Raw genomic sequence first — 15,660 nt, forward strand, 5'->3', positions numbered from 1 at the left:
CAGCAAGAAACAAAGAACTGATTTATTGCTCTAAAACCCTCAGACTTATCAGAAATAAGTTTGTTTTTAACATAAGTAACAAAACTTTTGTATTTAATGGCGAAGCAAACATACCAAATAGTTCTCATCCTGAAAGGCATAGTGCAATGTAGTAATCCACTGACAATCTCCATTCACCAAAACATTTCTCTCTTCTCGAAAACAAGCTGTCTAAAGAAACGAGGAAAAAAGGCATTGTCACAGTCCATAAGTTGTCTTTGCAGGATTCATACATATGCATGTTTTATGGGATTATTTAAAATTTCTACACAGAGGTCTCTAGTCATTGGAATTTAGTCTGCACGAGTGATAAGCCAGGGAAGCTCTGCAGCAGGCTTCTGTGGTTAGGCATCCACTCCTCCTAATCCAGAGTGCTACCTTTTTAAAAACAATTTAGCTTGAGCCACTCAAGTCCTTTCTTCCCTTATGTACTAAAAAATGTTTTCACCCCACCACAATCTGTAGCAAAAGGACAACTGCATATGAGGATAAAACCTGTGTGAAAATATATCTATGCAGCCACAGTTTAATGGGTCAGTTTCTAACAGTACCTCTAGTGAGGGCCTCAGATAATATAAACCATGCAGGAAATCTACAAAAATCCATATAGTTTCCCACACTAATATTCTGCATAAAATACTGCACTTTTCAGGAGTCTCCCAGTATTTCGGAGTAACAGTTACAAAATAATTTGCACGAAAGATTATCACAGCTCAGCTCCATATACGTTTACATACAACAAATCTCATTACATTTTTTAGGAAGAAGACTCACCTTGAGTTTATTAATGGCTTTCTTGGCCCAAAACACTGGTCAAGACTGAGTCCCTGGGGTTGTTTTACCACGATAAATTGAGGCTGCCACTATCCATATATTCTTTTTATTTCCATTCCCCATCATCAAGCACTTGCGCTCTGGATAAGAGTGTTTCTACTGGTTCTGATCTATGAATTGTCCAACAACGTGCACTGAGGAAACACCTAGGAATCCCACACTTCACCACCCTCATCCTAGAGGCCTCGCTATTACAATGTTTGTATTTGAGTTTTCCAAGAGAAAAGTCTTAACTGTTTTTTTGAGTGGAGAAACTTTCCAGCGGAAGTGGAATATACTACGGTCAAGTTGGAACAATTAAGTTACACAGTGGGCATACAAACAGAACCACTCACGTGCAAGGTGAATCATCATATGTCTATATTATGCTGTGAATTAGAATGTCATTTATGCTAATACTTTCACGTATAAACACTTATTTGGTGAAATTCTCTGGCCCATGTAATTCAGGAAGTCAGACTAGATGATAAATAGTGGTTGCATCTGGTCTGAAGGTCTATGAGTACATTGCTATTTTCCCAGTTTCCAGAATTAGATATTTCCATATTTTAACATTCTTAAAACAATATACTTGAAATACACAACTGAGTCCACCCAAGTAACAGTCAGACCCACTTAACTGAAACAATTGCTGGGAACAGATTTAAGACAATGCAATTTGTTGACTAAACAATGGATAAAAAGGCACACCTTGTCTATGTAAGAGCATACCTAGTCTTGCCTACCAGCCTATCTACAAGTGTTTGCTAACAATTTTCCCCATGTTGCCCTTTGTTCACTTCAGACCATCTTGCTCCTTTTACAGTTGATATAAAAACTGGTATTAACCAGATGCACTTTGCTATGTTTAATGAATTATACAATGTTTCTACAGTTCATAAAATAAATCAACATACAACCAGCACAATGCATTCATTGAACCTCTGATAACTGAATGAAAAATTACCTAATGTCTGTTTTGCAGTAAGGTGTGTCAGTTAAGAGGCTATCTATTGTGTACTTAAAGGTTTCATTTTAAAGTTGAAGGGTTTACAACAAATAAAAATGAAAGCTTCCCACATGCTTTATGAACTCGAGATGCAGGTTTTGAGAAATCGACTTATCTGCTTGCCTTGTGCAGCAGGTGGTAATCAGAGGCAGGCAAAAAGAAAAAAGGTGCTGAGTGACCTTGCTGTACGCACTGCTCCATTTCCAAGGGGAAATCAGTGAGCACAGAAACTAGCTGGAATGGCTACAGCTTTCCCTGGAAAGGAATAGGGACACATAGGAGGAGATGGCAGAATTACTGCTCAGATTCTGGTTCCTATGCAGATTCCACATCTTCACCTCTTGCCTGCCCCAGAAGCCACTCTACCAGATGCTCCTGACTGGGGCGGAGGTAAGTCAGCCAGGTAGTGTGTGAAGGTCATATATTGCTTCCTATATTTTCCTCCTCTTCTCCCACTTAGGACATGTCTACATGAGAAAATTACAACAATTTAATTCAACTGGTGTAGAAACTGATTAAATTGGTGCAATCCTGTATGTGGACACTAATTTTGGATTAAAAATGCCTCACAGTGATTTAGTTTAAATTAGGGATGTCGATTAATCACAGTTAACTCATGCGATTAACTCAAAAAAATTAATCGCACTGTTAAACAATAGAATACCAATTGAAATTTATTAAATATTTTTGATGTTTTCTACATTTTCCAAATGTAATCAATTTCAATTACAACATAGAATACAAAGTATACAGTGCTCACTTTATATTATATTTTATTACAAATATTTGCACTGTAAAAATGATTAACGAAAGAAATAGTATTTTTCAATTCACCTCATACAAGTACTGTAGTGCAATCTCTTGATCATGAAAGTGCAACTTACAAATGTAGTTTTTTTGGTTACATAACTACACTCAAAACAAAACAATGTAGAACTTTAGAAGCTACAAGTCCACTCAGTCCTACTTGTTCAGCCAATCGCTAAGACAAACAAGTTTGTTTACATTTATAGGAGATAATGCTGCCTGCTTCTTCATTACAATGTCACTTAAATGTGAGAACAGGCATTCGCATGGCACTGTTGCAGCTGGTGTTGCAAGATATTTACATGCCAGATGCGCTAAAGATTCATATGCCTCTTCATGCTTCGGCCATCGTTCCAGAGGACATGCTTCCATGCTGATGACGTTCGTTACAAAATAATGCGTTAATAAAATTTGTGACTGAACTCCTTGGGGGAAGAATTGTATGTCTCCTGCTCTGTTTTACCCACATTCTGCATATATTTCATGTTATAGCAGTCTTGGGTGGTGACCCTGCACATGTTCGTTTTAAGAACACTTTCACTGCAAATTTGACAAAACACAAAGAAGATATCAATATGAAATTTCTAAAGATAGCTACAGCACTCGACCCAAGATTTAAGAATCTGAAGTGCCTTCCAAAATCTGAGAGCGATGAGATGTGAAGCATGCTTTCCGAAGTCTTAAAAGAGCAACACTGATGCGGAAACTACAGAACCCAAACCACCGAAAAAGAAAATCAACCTTCTGCTGGTGGCATCTGACTCAGATGACGAAAATGAACATGCGTCGTCCTACACTACTTTGGATCATTATCGAGCAGAACCCGTCATCAGCATGGACGCATGTCCTCTGGAATAGTGGTTGAAGCATCAAGGGACATATGAATCTTTAGCGCATCTGGCATATAAATATCTTGCAATGCCGGCTACAACAGTGCCATGCAAACGCCTGTTCTCACTTTCAGGCGACATTGTAAACAAGAAGCATGCAGCATTATCTTCTGCAAATGTAAACTAACTTGTTTGTCTGAGCAATTGGCTGAACAAGAAATAGGACTGATTGGACTTGTAGACTCTAAAGTTTTACATTGTTTTATTTTTGAATGCAGGGTTTTTTTGTACATAATGCAAATATTTGTAATCACAATAAATATAAAGTGAGCACTGTACACTTTGTATTGTGTTGTAACTGAAATCAATATATTTGAAAATGTAGAAAACATCCAAAAATATTTAAATAAATGATATTCTATTATTGTTTAACAGCGTGACTAATCACACAATTAATCGCGATTAATTTTTGTAATCGCTTGACAGCCCTGGTTTAAACTCATTCGTTACTACTTAAGGAATTAGTTCTTCTAAACTAATGTAGTTAGATCGGTACAATTTCACTGTGAAACTGGTGGTGCTGAAAAGTTATGAGAAAAGTCAGGAGAATAGCAACAGCCACTTCCCCCTCAAGGGAGTCTGTGAAGAGGAGCCTGCATGGACTGCTGGAAGGAAGTGAGTTTATCAGGCAACCATTATCACATGCAGCGGTGAAGAGGTGTCTAAGAGGGGTGGGGAACTTGTTCACTGGGGATGGATGGAATATTAGCATGTGGTGGGCCATGTATTTTCTCCTGCACTAGTAGGCTCAGGCCTGGTCTATGCTTAAATTAGATCATCCTAGCTACATTGCTCAGGACTGTGAAAAATGTCATGCCCTGAGAGACGTAGTTAGATCAACCTAACCCACACTGTAGATGCAGCGAAGTCTATAAAGATTCTACCACTGATGTAGCTACTGCCTCTCAAAGAGGTGGATTAACTACATCTATAGAAAAACCCCTTCCATCAACGTAGGAACCATCTATACTATAGCGCTGCAGCAGCTGTAGTGTAGACATGACCTTAGCCCTTAGCAAGGTGGAGTCGGGAAAGCTTTCAAGCCCTCTTGTTGCTGTGTAAGTATTTACATAGTTAGACCTCTTTCCTCAACAGTGCCCTGCGCTGTTCGTGAGCTGCATTTTACTTTACACAGATTTATGTAACATTATAAGATACTGTGACTTGCATTTTGCCAATATAATAGCAATTACTCTAAGTAGGCCAGAGCATATGTTATTTTGGATAATTCCTCTCAATAGGACCTCTAACCACTATTTATTAATTTGTAAAGTTCCTATTAGATTAGCACATGTATGTGCTTTTTGGAAACAAATGAATAACTTCTAAAGAAAACTACTAACATCTTTCAAATGCTTTGTTTACACAGCTATCTACTCACCTACTTTTATTTCTGTGTTTCCAGAATATTAGTTAATTGTCTTTAGTAATGCAAATCCAAATACAAATTGTAGGATACACTTCCTGAAGGCTTGTTTTTCAAATATAAGAACAAGTTCTTTTTCAATCTTTTTTTTTTCCACATAGTCATAGCAACAGAAATCTGAGGCTTCCATGTAGTCTTTAACTTGCTTTTACTGTAAACAAAAATCTGGCCAATATAATTCAGGGTAAAAACTAGGGCAGACTGTCTGGTAAACGAATACACAGTAATGCTGAGAACAACAGATGCCTGGAAGGGATTGTCAGACTTGACTGCATTAAAGCGGCTCACTTTCTTTAAAAAAAAAAAAAAAAAAAGGAAAGAAAAGAAGCAGCACCTCCTATACTCATGAAATAATTCTTTCTAATCTGGAAGAGCTTCAATGTAATTTTCCCTAATGCCATTTTTTAAAATTCTCTGTATTAGAAAACATAGTCCTTACCTCTGCCCTTTTAAGCATTTCCCATTTATTTAGAATTTTCATTGCATAAATGCGTTCCGTGCTCTTCATTTTAACAACCGCAACCTGGAATAATAATAATTTTGTTTAACAAAAACAAAAGGAATTTAACAGTTTCAATACTTTTTTTCAAACAGCTGATAAATGATGCAAAATATTGCTTAATAAAATCATGATTACTGAAGGGTAAGTAATTAGTGAACAAGAGTCCATGAACAACTCACTGAACATATTGGTAAATTATTTTTCCCTTCTAAGAATTGAGTTGTAAAAGCACATTACTACTCATTTACTTGACACACAGTATGGTGGTGTGTATGGCTGTATAATGGAGAGTGTGTGGAAGAGAACTTTCTCCAGTACTGTACCTTACTAATGGCAAAGTATACACTGAGGCTATATCTACACTAGAGAGCTTACAGTGGCACAGCTGTACCGATGCAGGGAGCTCTTCCATTGACAAAGCGCTGTTCACACTACCACTTATGCCAGTGAAATCTATGTTGCTTAGGGGGGTGTTTTTTTCACACCCCCAAGTGACAGAAGTTTCGCCAACATAAGCAGGAGTGTAGACATGGCCTAAGGTAAAGCAGCATGCTGTCTTTAAATTACAGTGAAGGAATATAGTTCTATTTTGGAACTGTGAAGGCCACATTTTAGGCAGGGCTTGAAAAATCCACTTGCCCAAAGCTAATAAGAATCTTTCCTGGGCAAAAGCCACCAAGTTCTAAAAAACTTAAGGTTTCATTTTGATGAAGAAAAAGTTTTAATTCTTATGGTTGCAAAGAAAACGTGATCCAAACGTCTAGTAATGCAGTGCCATCCTAAGTCTGCAGCCAGACTGCTTGAGTGTCTCTGCTGTTGCTGATTGCTTTCCTAGATTTCAGCAGCCTAAAGACTGACTTGTCAGTTTTCACTGTTGCTTTTCAGAACTCTGCAGGCAGCAGTGAAACTGACAAGAATAAGATCAAATACACCTCCACTGTTACTTGAAAAGACTGAGTAGCAGTAGAGGCAGGCACTGATGCCATTCACAGAGGAGGCTGAGTGGAAAATGAGGCTGGAGTAGAGCAGCTGAGAGAGACACTCCCTCACAAAACAGGAAACTGGAGGAGGGAGACTGAGTAGCAGAGAATCCCACTCACCATTCTAGCTGGAAGCTCTGGGCCGGAGGAGAAGTGGAGGGGGGAAGAATACTCCTCCCATCCAGTAGCCAGAAAGGGATGGAGTGGGAGTCTTCAAGATTATTAGACACCAATTAGGCAGAGGGTGACATGGAAGATGAAGACCCTAAACAGAGTTCAGTGACACACTGTTCTCTAAATGTCTCCAAAGAGACAACTGACTTGCCTAAATTCTAATTCTTATGCTACTGAACAATAAAAAAAATTATCTAGGTTTATGCCTCTTATCTTGGACTTCTAGCCACCACCAAATTGTGGAGTGACTCACCCACTTTGCATTGCTGTGTGCACCTGTCTCTTATAAAGAATAGGGATTTCATACCTTTAAGTAGATAGTCACATCAAATTAGTTTTCTTTCATTTTCTTTCATAATTGCTACTATGGGAGTACACTATCTTCTGCTCTCTCTCCTTCCCATAAACTGCATGGATATCCGGAACCTATCCATTTTAGCACTACTATGTAAACAATGAATTAATCTTGACATCACCCTCCCATGAATACGTAAGTAATATTCTCATTTTATGGATAAGGAAGCTGAAGCACAGAGTCTAAGCAAGCTTCCCAAGTTCACATCGGAATCAAAGCCAGGAACAGACTCTAAACCTCACAAAACTCAGCCCTATACATCAACCAACAAGCCATGTTTGAGCGTATATTTTTTTGGTATTCGTCTCTCAAGAATGCACAAAAACAGGATCTCTGAGGCACACATGTAAGCCAACTGTACAGTTGCACTGTGAGCTAGCACTCTGATATTATTTGTACTCATTTTGTAGTACATTTTCGTTCAAAATGGTTTTTTATCTGAAACAAAGCTCTGTTCCACTTGTACTGGAATAAAGAACAAGATAAATCTATACAGCTGAGAGAATGTTTTCAGACTTCAGTAAGAGCAGACACTTTGCTTCCAAAATCCTAGCTAAAAAAACCTCATCTTAGGACTCCATCTTCAAGAAGCAATTTGAGCTTTGAGGATTTCAGATCTTAAATGAAAATAAGGTAGACTATTAAGCCAAGTTCCATGCTGACTTCCACCCTGTTTCATCCCATTTAATTAAATGGGTTGTAAATCAAAGCAAAATTTGGCTCTAAGCACATTGCAGAACCCTCCCCATTAGTGAACTCTATAAATTACTGTCTAAGGTTGAGCATGTGTCGTCATAGCCGTGTTGGTCTCAGGATATTGAAGAGGTGAAGTAATATCTTTTACTGGACCAACTTCTGTTGGTGAAAGAGAAGCTTTCGAGCTATAGAGAGCTATTCTTCAGATAAAAAAAGATTAGCTCTTTCACCAACAGAAGTTGTTCCGACAAAAGATATTACCTTACCCATCTTGTCTCTCTAAGATTGAGCATATCAGGTAAAACAAGGTATGGATTTGCAAGTAATCCTCTTGTAAACTGTTTTAATGTCATTTTTACAGTCTAGATAAAAGTGTAAGAAATGAGCAGTGACTTCATTGAAAGAAGTAAAGGGTTACAAATTCTATTTACTGGGCTTCCAGAGAATCTAGAGATAGATGATAAAGACACTCTGCTGGATAGCTTATGGGTCTTTGGATGTTCAACTTTTTGTAAAGCATGCTGGTATTATGTCAATGCAAAGGCAAAAGACAATTTGCTACACAATCTACAGTACTTACTGTATATCAAACCTTCAGAAAAAAATGTAAGCAACCACAGTTTTAGGAAACCAGAGTTCTAAGGGACAAAAACTGTAATTTTACAGTCTTCTCCTTAACATCAGGGAAGTGATATCTGAGTAAATTATCGAGAAGGCCTTGGTATGTAACACCAAATCTGGTGATTTTTATATCAAGCACAGCTATTGGTAATTGTGTTAGTTAAAAGTTCATCTTCAGGTTTCAAATAGAAACTTTTTTTTATTTGAGCAAAATCGAGGGACACTTGGGTGTAACTGAAGTTTGTTAGAGAGGGAAGGTGCAAGAGAGTCCATATGTCACGCAGTGCGTGTGTGCTACATATTTTCCTTTTAAAAGTGTACAAGTTATACACCACTTTTACCTATCAGAACCAAACATGAGATATTATAAACATGCTGTTAGAGTCTTAATTTATTCAGTTATGAATTTGATAACTCTTATTGTTCTAGTTACAGCTGCTGTAAGTAAGGTAAACTTGATAGTAGTTTGTGTGCTTCATCATGTTGGTAGGGCTATCCTAGGTAGTGATTCCTGAAACAAACTTGCATTATGAACTAGAACTGCCCTAGTACTCTCAGAAGTGGAGTTTCTGTGAGTTAATGCTAAACTGAGTGCCAGTGCTCCACCTGGACAAAAGTCTGTCTACTTAGACCAGCTTTTATCTATTCATATAAGTTGTTAATTAGGTATATTTTAAAATTAAAGTAGAGTTACTAAAAATGGCTTTGTTGGGGTTCATTTTTATTCTCAGTTTACATAGCAAAAATTAAAAGTTAGATTTTTTTTTTTTTTTTTTTTTTAACTATCTACCCTTTACATTTCCTTGGGATCTGAAGCTCACAGTAAGTTCTTTTCATTTTGCACATCACTACCAGGAATAAAGTTTGTTCGGCCCTCAACAATACCTAAGTTATCCAGTTGCCTTCAGTGGGGTTGCCCATAAACAGATGACTAAGTGGAACTACAAAGAATTGTCTATTTAAGCTCTTATAACATGCCTATCACCATAGTAACTTCACACTTAGATCCAACAGTAAGAGGCACTGCAGAAAACCCTAAAACAGTATTAAGTTCCTTAGAAATATTTTCAAATTGAAACACTGTCTCCGTTCCCATGTAAGAGTAAACTGCTTGTTTTGATATTTTTGTGACGAACTTATTGTGGGCAAGCAAAGTCAATTAAATGTTTTGTATTATATTCTCAATTCAGTGAAGTTAATGACCATTCATAGCTCTCATGGTACTCAGCTCCACAGTCTTGACCCAGCCCCTGAAGAAGTTCAGTCTCTCGTGCTAATGATTTTTCTCCCTATTGCTCTGTTCAGGAGGGAAGGTAGCGAGGGCCAATCCCATGGAAAGTTCTGAACAGACCTTTAATAGAATCCTGTACCTTTTTTCAGGATGTATGACTTTATTTTTAGATACGCTACACAAAGAAACAGAATCTAGCTCACTCTTTCCTGATTGTGTTGACAATGCACTACCAACAGGCACAAGAAGTGTTAGCTCTTATTTGTCCTTGAAGTGGCCAGACATGATTGAATACTCACAAGAAACAAAATGTGTTCACATACTATGCACTTTTTAGAGTATAACTTCCCGCTTAGTCAACATATCCCTGACTCTGAATCATGTTAGTGCCTGGAACTCTATGTTTAATCATAAAGTGGACACAATGGACTCCTTTTGTTTTCTCTCTCCTTATAGCTTGGTAGTAATTCACAAATATGTTCCATTCTGAGGACAATAACAGTGTATGTTGGGAGTGAGAGGTTAAATGTATTGATTAGATTGATTGTCAGAGCATAATAAGCAGAGGGATAGGTCTTACTATAAATTACTAATAAAATTCTGTCTGTGTTGTAATAGTATTGCTATGAAAAGGTGCTTCTAAAGCATCTATCATAATATCTAGACAGGGCACATGATTAAGGATTTTAGCTATTCTTATGCAAAGCAGGCCCAAACTGTTCCACCCTTCCGTTCTATCCACAGTTACTATTTCCCAGAAAACTAGAGCATTGCGTTTGCATGCAAAAATCCTTACTAATGAACAAGGGAAGGAAAATAATTGTTTCTAACCTGTATTTGCAAGCTTTCCATGAGATGTCAACTGCCAAACATCCTCTCCTCTTGAGAGAGTTACCTAACCCCCATATTTAAAGAGTTATTCTTTAAAAATAATTGTTTATACTGTTAATTGAGTATATATTTTTGCACACTGAAACATACAAATTCAATGTAATTTGCTCTTTATAGCAAATAAGAAACTCACTAAGGGATTCTTGGGCAAAAAACATAAGAAAAATTACATAGTTGTGTAAGCAAGTTCAGAATGCGGAAGAGTTCACATTTTTAGTCACCTAACAGGAATCTGTAAAACTCATGTTTGTTCAGTTCTATGAAGAAAAAATTCCAAATGTACAAATTCACAACTGAATTGAAAAAGCTATTCTGGGTAAAATTTTAAAAAATGCTTAAGTCCCACTGACTTTCAATGAGGCTTACATTTCTAAGTATTTAGGTTACTTCCAATAATGAGACTTGGTGTCAGCAGAACACCTGGCTCCAGGCCTGGTCGCTAGGCAACCCAACAAGTTCAGCTGGTCCCAATGAGCCTTCTCCAAATGACCATGCTTCCTAATTGGGCAGGAGATAAAACAGTTACTCACTTTCTCGTAACTGTTCTTTGAGATGTGTTGTTCATGTCCATTCCAAGCAGGTGTGCGCGCGCCATGTGCAAGCCAGCCGGAAGATTTTTCCCCTAGCAGCGTCCGTAGGGTCAGCCTGGGAGCCCCCTGGTGTGGCGCCTTCACGGCGCCCAATATAGGGTCCCGCCAACCCCCCCACCCCCTCAGTTCCTTCTTGCCGACTATTCCGACAGAGGGGTAGGAAGGTGGGTATTGGAATGGACATGAACAACACATCTCGAAGAACAACAGTTACGAGAAAGTGAGTAACCATTTTTTCTTCTTCGAGTGATTGTTCATGTCCATTCCAAGCAGGTAATTCACAAGTTAGAGCTCAGGAGATGGGGTCAGAGTTATCCACAGAAAACAGCACGGCTCGTCCAAAAGCCGCATCATCCCTGGACTGTTGTGTAATTGCATAGTGCGACGTAAAATGTATTCATAGAGGACCACATGGCTGCCCTGCAAATTTCCTGAATAGGGACTTGTGCCAGGAATGCTGCAGAGGAGGCCTGGGCCCTGGTAGAGTGAGCGGTTATCTGCGGAGCGAGCTCCTTTGCCAGGGTACAGCACTCCCTAATGCAGGACGTTACCCATGATGATACGCGTTGAGAGGATACCAGGAGGCCCTTCATTCCGTCCACCATGGCTACAAAGAGTTGGACGGATTTCCGGAAAGACTTAGTTCTCTCTATATAGAAGGTTAAGGCCCTACGCATGTCCAGTGAGTGCAGCCTGCACTCCCTATTGGAGGAGGAGCATGGCTTGAGATAAAACACTGGGAGGAAGATGTCCTGGGTCATGTGAAAATGGGAGACTACCTTCGGGAGAAAAGCCAGATGAGGCCTGAGCTGGACCTCATCCTTATGAAAAACTGTGTAAGGGGGCTCAGACGTGAGGGCCCTGAGCTCCGAAACCCGTTGAGCCGAGGTAATTGCCACGAGGAACGTGACCTTGAATGACAGATATAATAGGGAGCCGGTGGCCAGAGGTTCAAATGGCGGGCCTGTAAGCCTGGAGACGACTAAATTGAGGTCCCAGGCAAGGACAGGCTGACATGTGTTTGGGAAGAGCCTGTCCAAACCTTTGAGAAAACGACTGACCATAGGGTTTGCAAAGACTGAGAGACCATCTGAGCCCGGATGGGAGACGGAGATAGCAGCCAAGTGGACCCTTATTGATGATCGGGACAAGTCTTGATGCTTTATAGATTCATAGATATTAAGGTCAGAAAGGACTGTTATGATCATCTAGTCTGACCAAGATCCTTTAGGTGAAGGAGGTAGTCCAGTATAAACGGTATGGAAGTGAGGAGTGGCGACTGACTACGTTGCTCCGCCCAGATGGAAAACCTTTTCCCCTGGCCAGGTAAGTAGCCCTGGTGGAGGGCTTTCTACTACCAAGGAGGACTTGTCTGACCTGGTCCAAACAAGACAGCTCTGTGGCACTTAGCCATAGAGCATCCAGTGCAGCGACTCCAGATTTGGGTGCCGGAGTCGGCCCTGGGCCTGCGTGATCAGGTCGGGGACCAGCGGTAAGGTGAGTGGGGCTGTTATGGACATTTCCAGCAGCGAGGTGAACCAGTGCTGACGCGGCCACGCCAGCGCTATTAGTATGACTTGGGCCCGGTCCCTGCGGATCTTGAGGAGCACCCTGTGGACTAGGGGGATGGGTGGGAAAGCATATAGCAGGCAACCCTCCCATGAGAGAAAGAAGGCGTCCCCGATGGATCCCGAGCTGTGGCTCCCAAGGGAACAAAATGTCTGACATTTCCTGTTGCCCGGAGAGGTGAACAGGTCTATCTGGGGAAAGCCCCAGAACCGGAAGATTGAGCTCACCACGTCTGGCCGAAGGGACCACTTGTGGCCATTGAAGGTCTGACTGAGGCTGTCCGCCAGCGTGTTTCGCACCCCTGGGAGGTATGAAGCCTGCAGGTGGATCGAGTGCTCTATGCAGAAGTCCCACAGCACAAGGGCTTCTCGGCACAGGGGAGAGGAGAGCACACCCCTGTTTGTTGATATAAAACATTGGCGAGGTGTTGTCCGTGAGGATTGAAACACATCTGCCCATTATGTGCATTTTGAAAGCATAGCATGCCAGACGCACTGCCTTCAGCTCTTTGACACTGATGTGAAGAATGAGGTCCACCGGAGACCAGAGGCCTTGGGTCTTGAGGTCCCCTAGGTGAGCCCCCCAACCCAGATCCGAGGCGTCTGACACCAAGGTGAGCGAGGGCTAAGGGCTGGCAAAAGGCACCCCTATGCAAACCATTTGAGGGTCTAGCCACCACAGGAGGGAGTCCAGTACCAGGCGAGGCAGGGTTATAACTCTGTCCAACGTATCTCTGGCTGGTCGGTACACTGATACTAGCCAAGACAGGAGTGTGCGCTGCTTGAGCCTGGCATGCTGCACCACGTATGTACAGGAGGCCATGTGTCCCAGCAGCTTTAGACAGTTTCTTGCAGACATCGTGGAGAACTGTCTGAGGCTCTGTATGATGTCCTGAAGTAAGTGAAACCTGGCCTCTGGGAAGTATGCCCTGGCTTGGGTAGAGTCCAGGACCGCGCCTATGAACTCTATCCTCTGCACCGGGGACAGAGTAGATTTCTCCTCATTCAGGAGAAGACCTAAAGTCGAGGAAGGTCCTCCTTATATAAACTCGACCTGAGCCTCCACCTGGGCTCTTGAGCGACCTTTGATCAGCCAGTCATTGAGGTATGGAAAAACCTGTATCTGGCGCTTGCATAGGAATGCTGCGATGACTGCCATGCATTTTGTGAATACTGGTGGGGCAGTCGACAGCCCGAACAGGAGGACGGCAAACTGGTAGTGGCTTCTGTTCACCATGAACCTGAGATAGTGTCTGTGATGTGGGACTATTGCGATATGAAAATACGCGTCCTTCAAGTCGAAGGTGGTGTACCAGGCTCCTGGATCCAGTGAGCGGATAATGGAGGTTAGTGAGACCATGCAAAACTTGAGTTTCTTTAAGTATTTGTTGAGCTGTCGCAGGTCCAGTATGGGTCTGAGGCCCCCCTTGGCCTTCGGCATGAGGAAATACCGGGAGTAGAAATCCTTGCCCCTTAGCTCCTGAGGAACCTCCTCCACTGCCCCTACCAAAAGGAGGGACTGCACCTCTTGAATTAGAAGTTGCTCGTGAGAGAGGTCCCTGAAAAGGGACGGGAAAGGGAGTTGGGCGGGGGGTGGGGGGTGGGAGGGTACAGAATTGGATGGAATATCCCCTCTCTACCGTGCAGAGCATCCATCGGTCTGAAGTAATTCGAGACCAGGCACAGCAGAAAGGGGATAGACAGGACGAGAAAGTAAGATGGGAAGGATCCAACGGTCATACTGGCAAGCCATCCTCAACCGTACCCTCAAAAGAGTGGTCTAGAGCAAGGTGGGGCCCTTGGCTGGCCCGAGCTTTGTCCAGAGGGAGGGCGTTGCCTCCTCCTAGTGCTCCTGTTCCGCCTAAGCGGAGCATCCTGGCGGTTTGGGGGCTGGTAAGGACGAGGGGCAGGTTGAGGCCTAAAATGTCTGCGCTGGGTAGCAGGCGTGTGAAGCCCCAGCGAATGAAGGGTAGCCCTCGAGTCCTTCAAGCTGTGAAGTCTCTTATCTGTCTTCTCGGAGAAGAGAGCTACACCCTCAAAGGGAAGTTCTTGAATGGTCTGCTGGACCTTGTGGGGAAGACCAGAGACCTGTAGCCAGGAGTCTCTCCTCATAACTACCCCTATGGCTGAAGTGCGGGAGGCCGCATCCACCACTTCCAAGTTTCCCCTCCTCCACGAGCACAGAGAAAACCCCCCAAGCTTCCTGGGGCAGAAGTTCTGTAAACTTAGCCATAGACGAGCAGGTGTTATGCCCATAGCGGCTTAGTATGGCCAGCTGGTTGGCTATACGAAGTTGCAGGCCTCCTGTCAAGTAGACCTTCCAGCCAAACAGGTCCAGTTTCTTGGCATCCCTGTTTTTAGGGGTGGATCCTTGAAACCCTTGTTGTTCTCTCTGATTGGCCACGTTGACCACCAAAGAGTCCAGAGGAGGGTGGGTGTAAAGATGTTCATACCCTCTAGAGGGAACAAAATAGCTGCACTCGGATTTCTTGGCCGTAGGTGCCAGAGAAGAAGGAGTTTGCCACAAGTTCTTAGATGTTTCGGTTATTGACTTGATAAGTGGCAATGCAACCCTGGATGGGCCGGAGGGAGCCAGGATGTGTATGACAGGGTCTAAATCCTCTTCCACTTCCTCTGCCTGAATCCCCAGGCTTTGGGCGGCCTGCCTCAAAAGAGAAGAGCCCGGCTGTCCTCCAAAGCTGGGGCTGTCGAAGTCCCCGCGACCGGGTAAGGACGAGGAGGACAGAACAGGAGGTGGGCCCAGTTCACTGCCTTCGGCTCCCCTGGGGTCCCTCGGCACGCAGTACTTGGGCTGTGGAGCCAGTACCAATGAAGAACTCTGCACCGCAGCTAGTGCCGGGGCAGATAAAACCGCTGGGACCGAGACAGTCGGGGTCGGGAGGGACGGCGCTAAGGCTTCTACCAGTGCCGTCACCTGGAGAGCCGGTGCCAGAGCTGGCTGAGGTATTGGTGCCAAAACCATGTGAGTCGGCAGGGCCATTCCGCCTGAGGGCGCCGCCGTCATAGGCGGTGCCGGTGCTGACTGTGGCACGAACGACGCAGAGGAC

The 15,660-nt window shown here is 42.6% G+C and overlaps 1 protein-coding gene across 7 annotated transcripts in view; it reads right to left on the reverse strand.

Annotated features, from left to right (window-relative positions):
- The window catches only part of CDC42BPB (CDC42 binding protein kinase beta), a 131,991-nt gene that overhangs the window by 71,534 nt on the left and 44,797 nt on the right, over positions 1-15,660 (reverse strand). For all 7 annotated transcript variants that reach the window (XR_013346437.1, XR_013346436.1, XM_077819410.1 and 4 more), the window contains exons 3-4: positions 5,424-5,507; positions 115-210 (exon numbers count right to left, since the gene is read on the reverse strand). Coding sequence is in view for 5 of the 7 variants with exons in the window: in XM_077819410.1 (XP_077675536.1) it covers positions 115-210; positions 5,424-5,507 (180 nt within the window). In the remaining 2 variants the exon portion in view is untranslated. The remainder of the gene's footprint in view (positions 1-114; positions 211-5,423; positions 5,508-15,660) is intronic.

The sequence above is a fragment of the Eretmochelys imbricata genome, chromosome 6 (genome assembly GCF_965152235.1).
Source record: "Eretmochelys imbricata isolate rEreImb1 chromosome 6, rEreImb1.hap1, whole genome shotgun sequence".
In the NCBI taxonomy this organism is placed as follows: domain Eukaryota; kingdom Metazoa; phylum Chordata; order Testudines; family Cheloniidae; genus Eretmochelys; species Eretmochelys imbricata.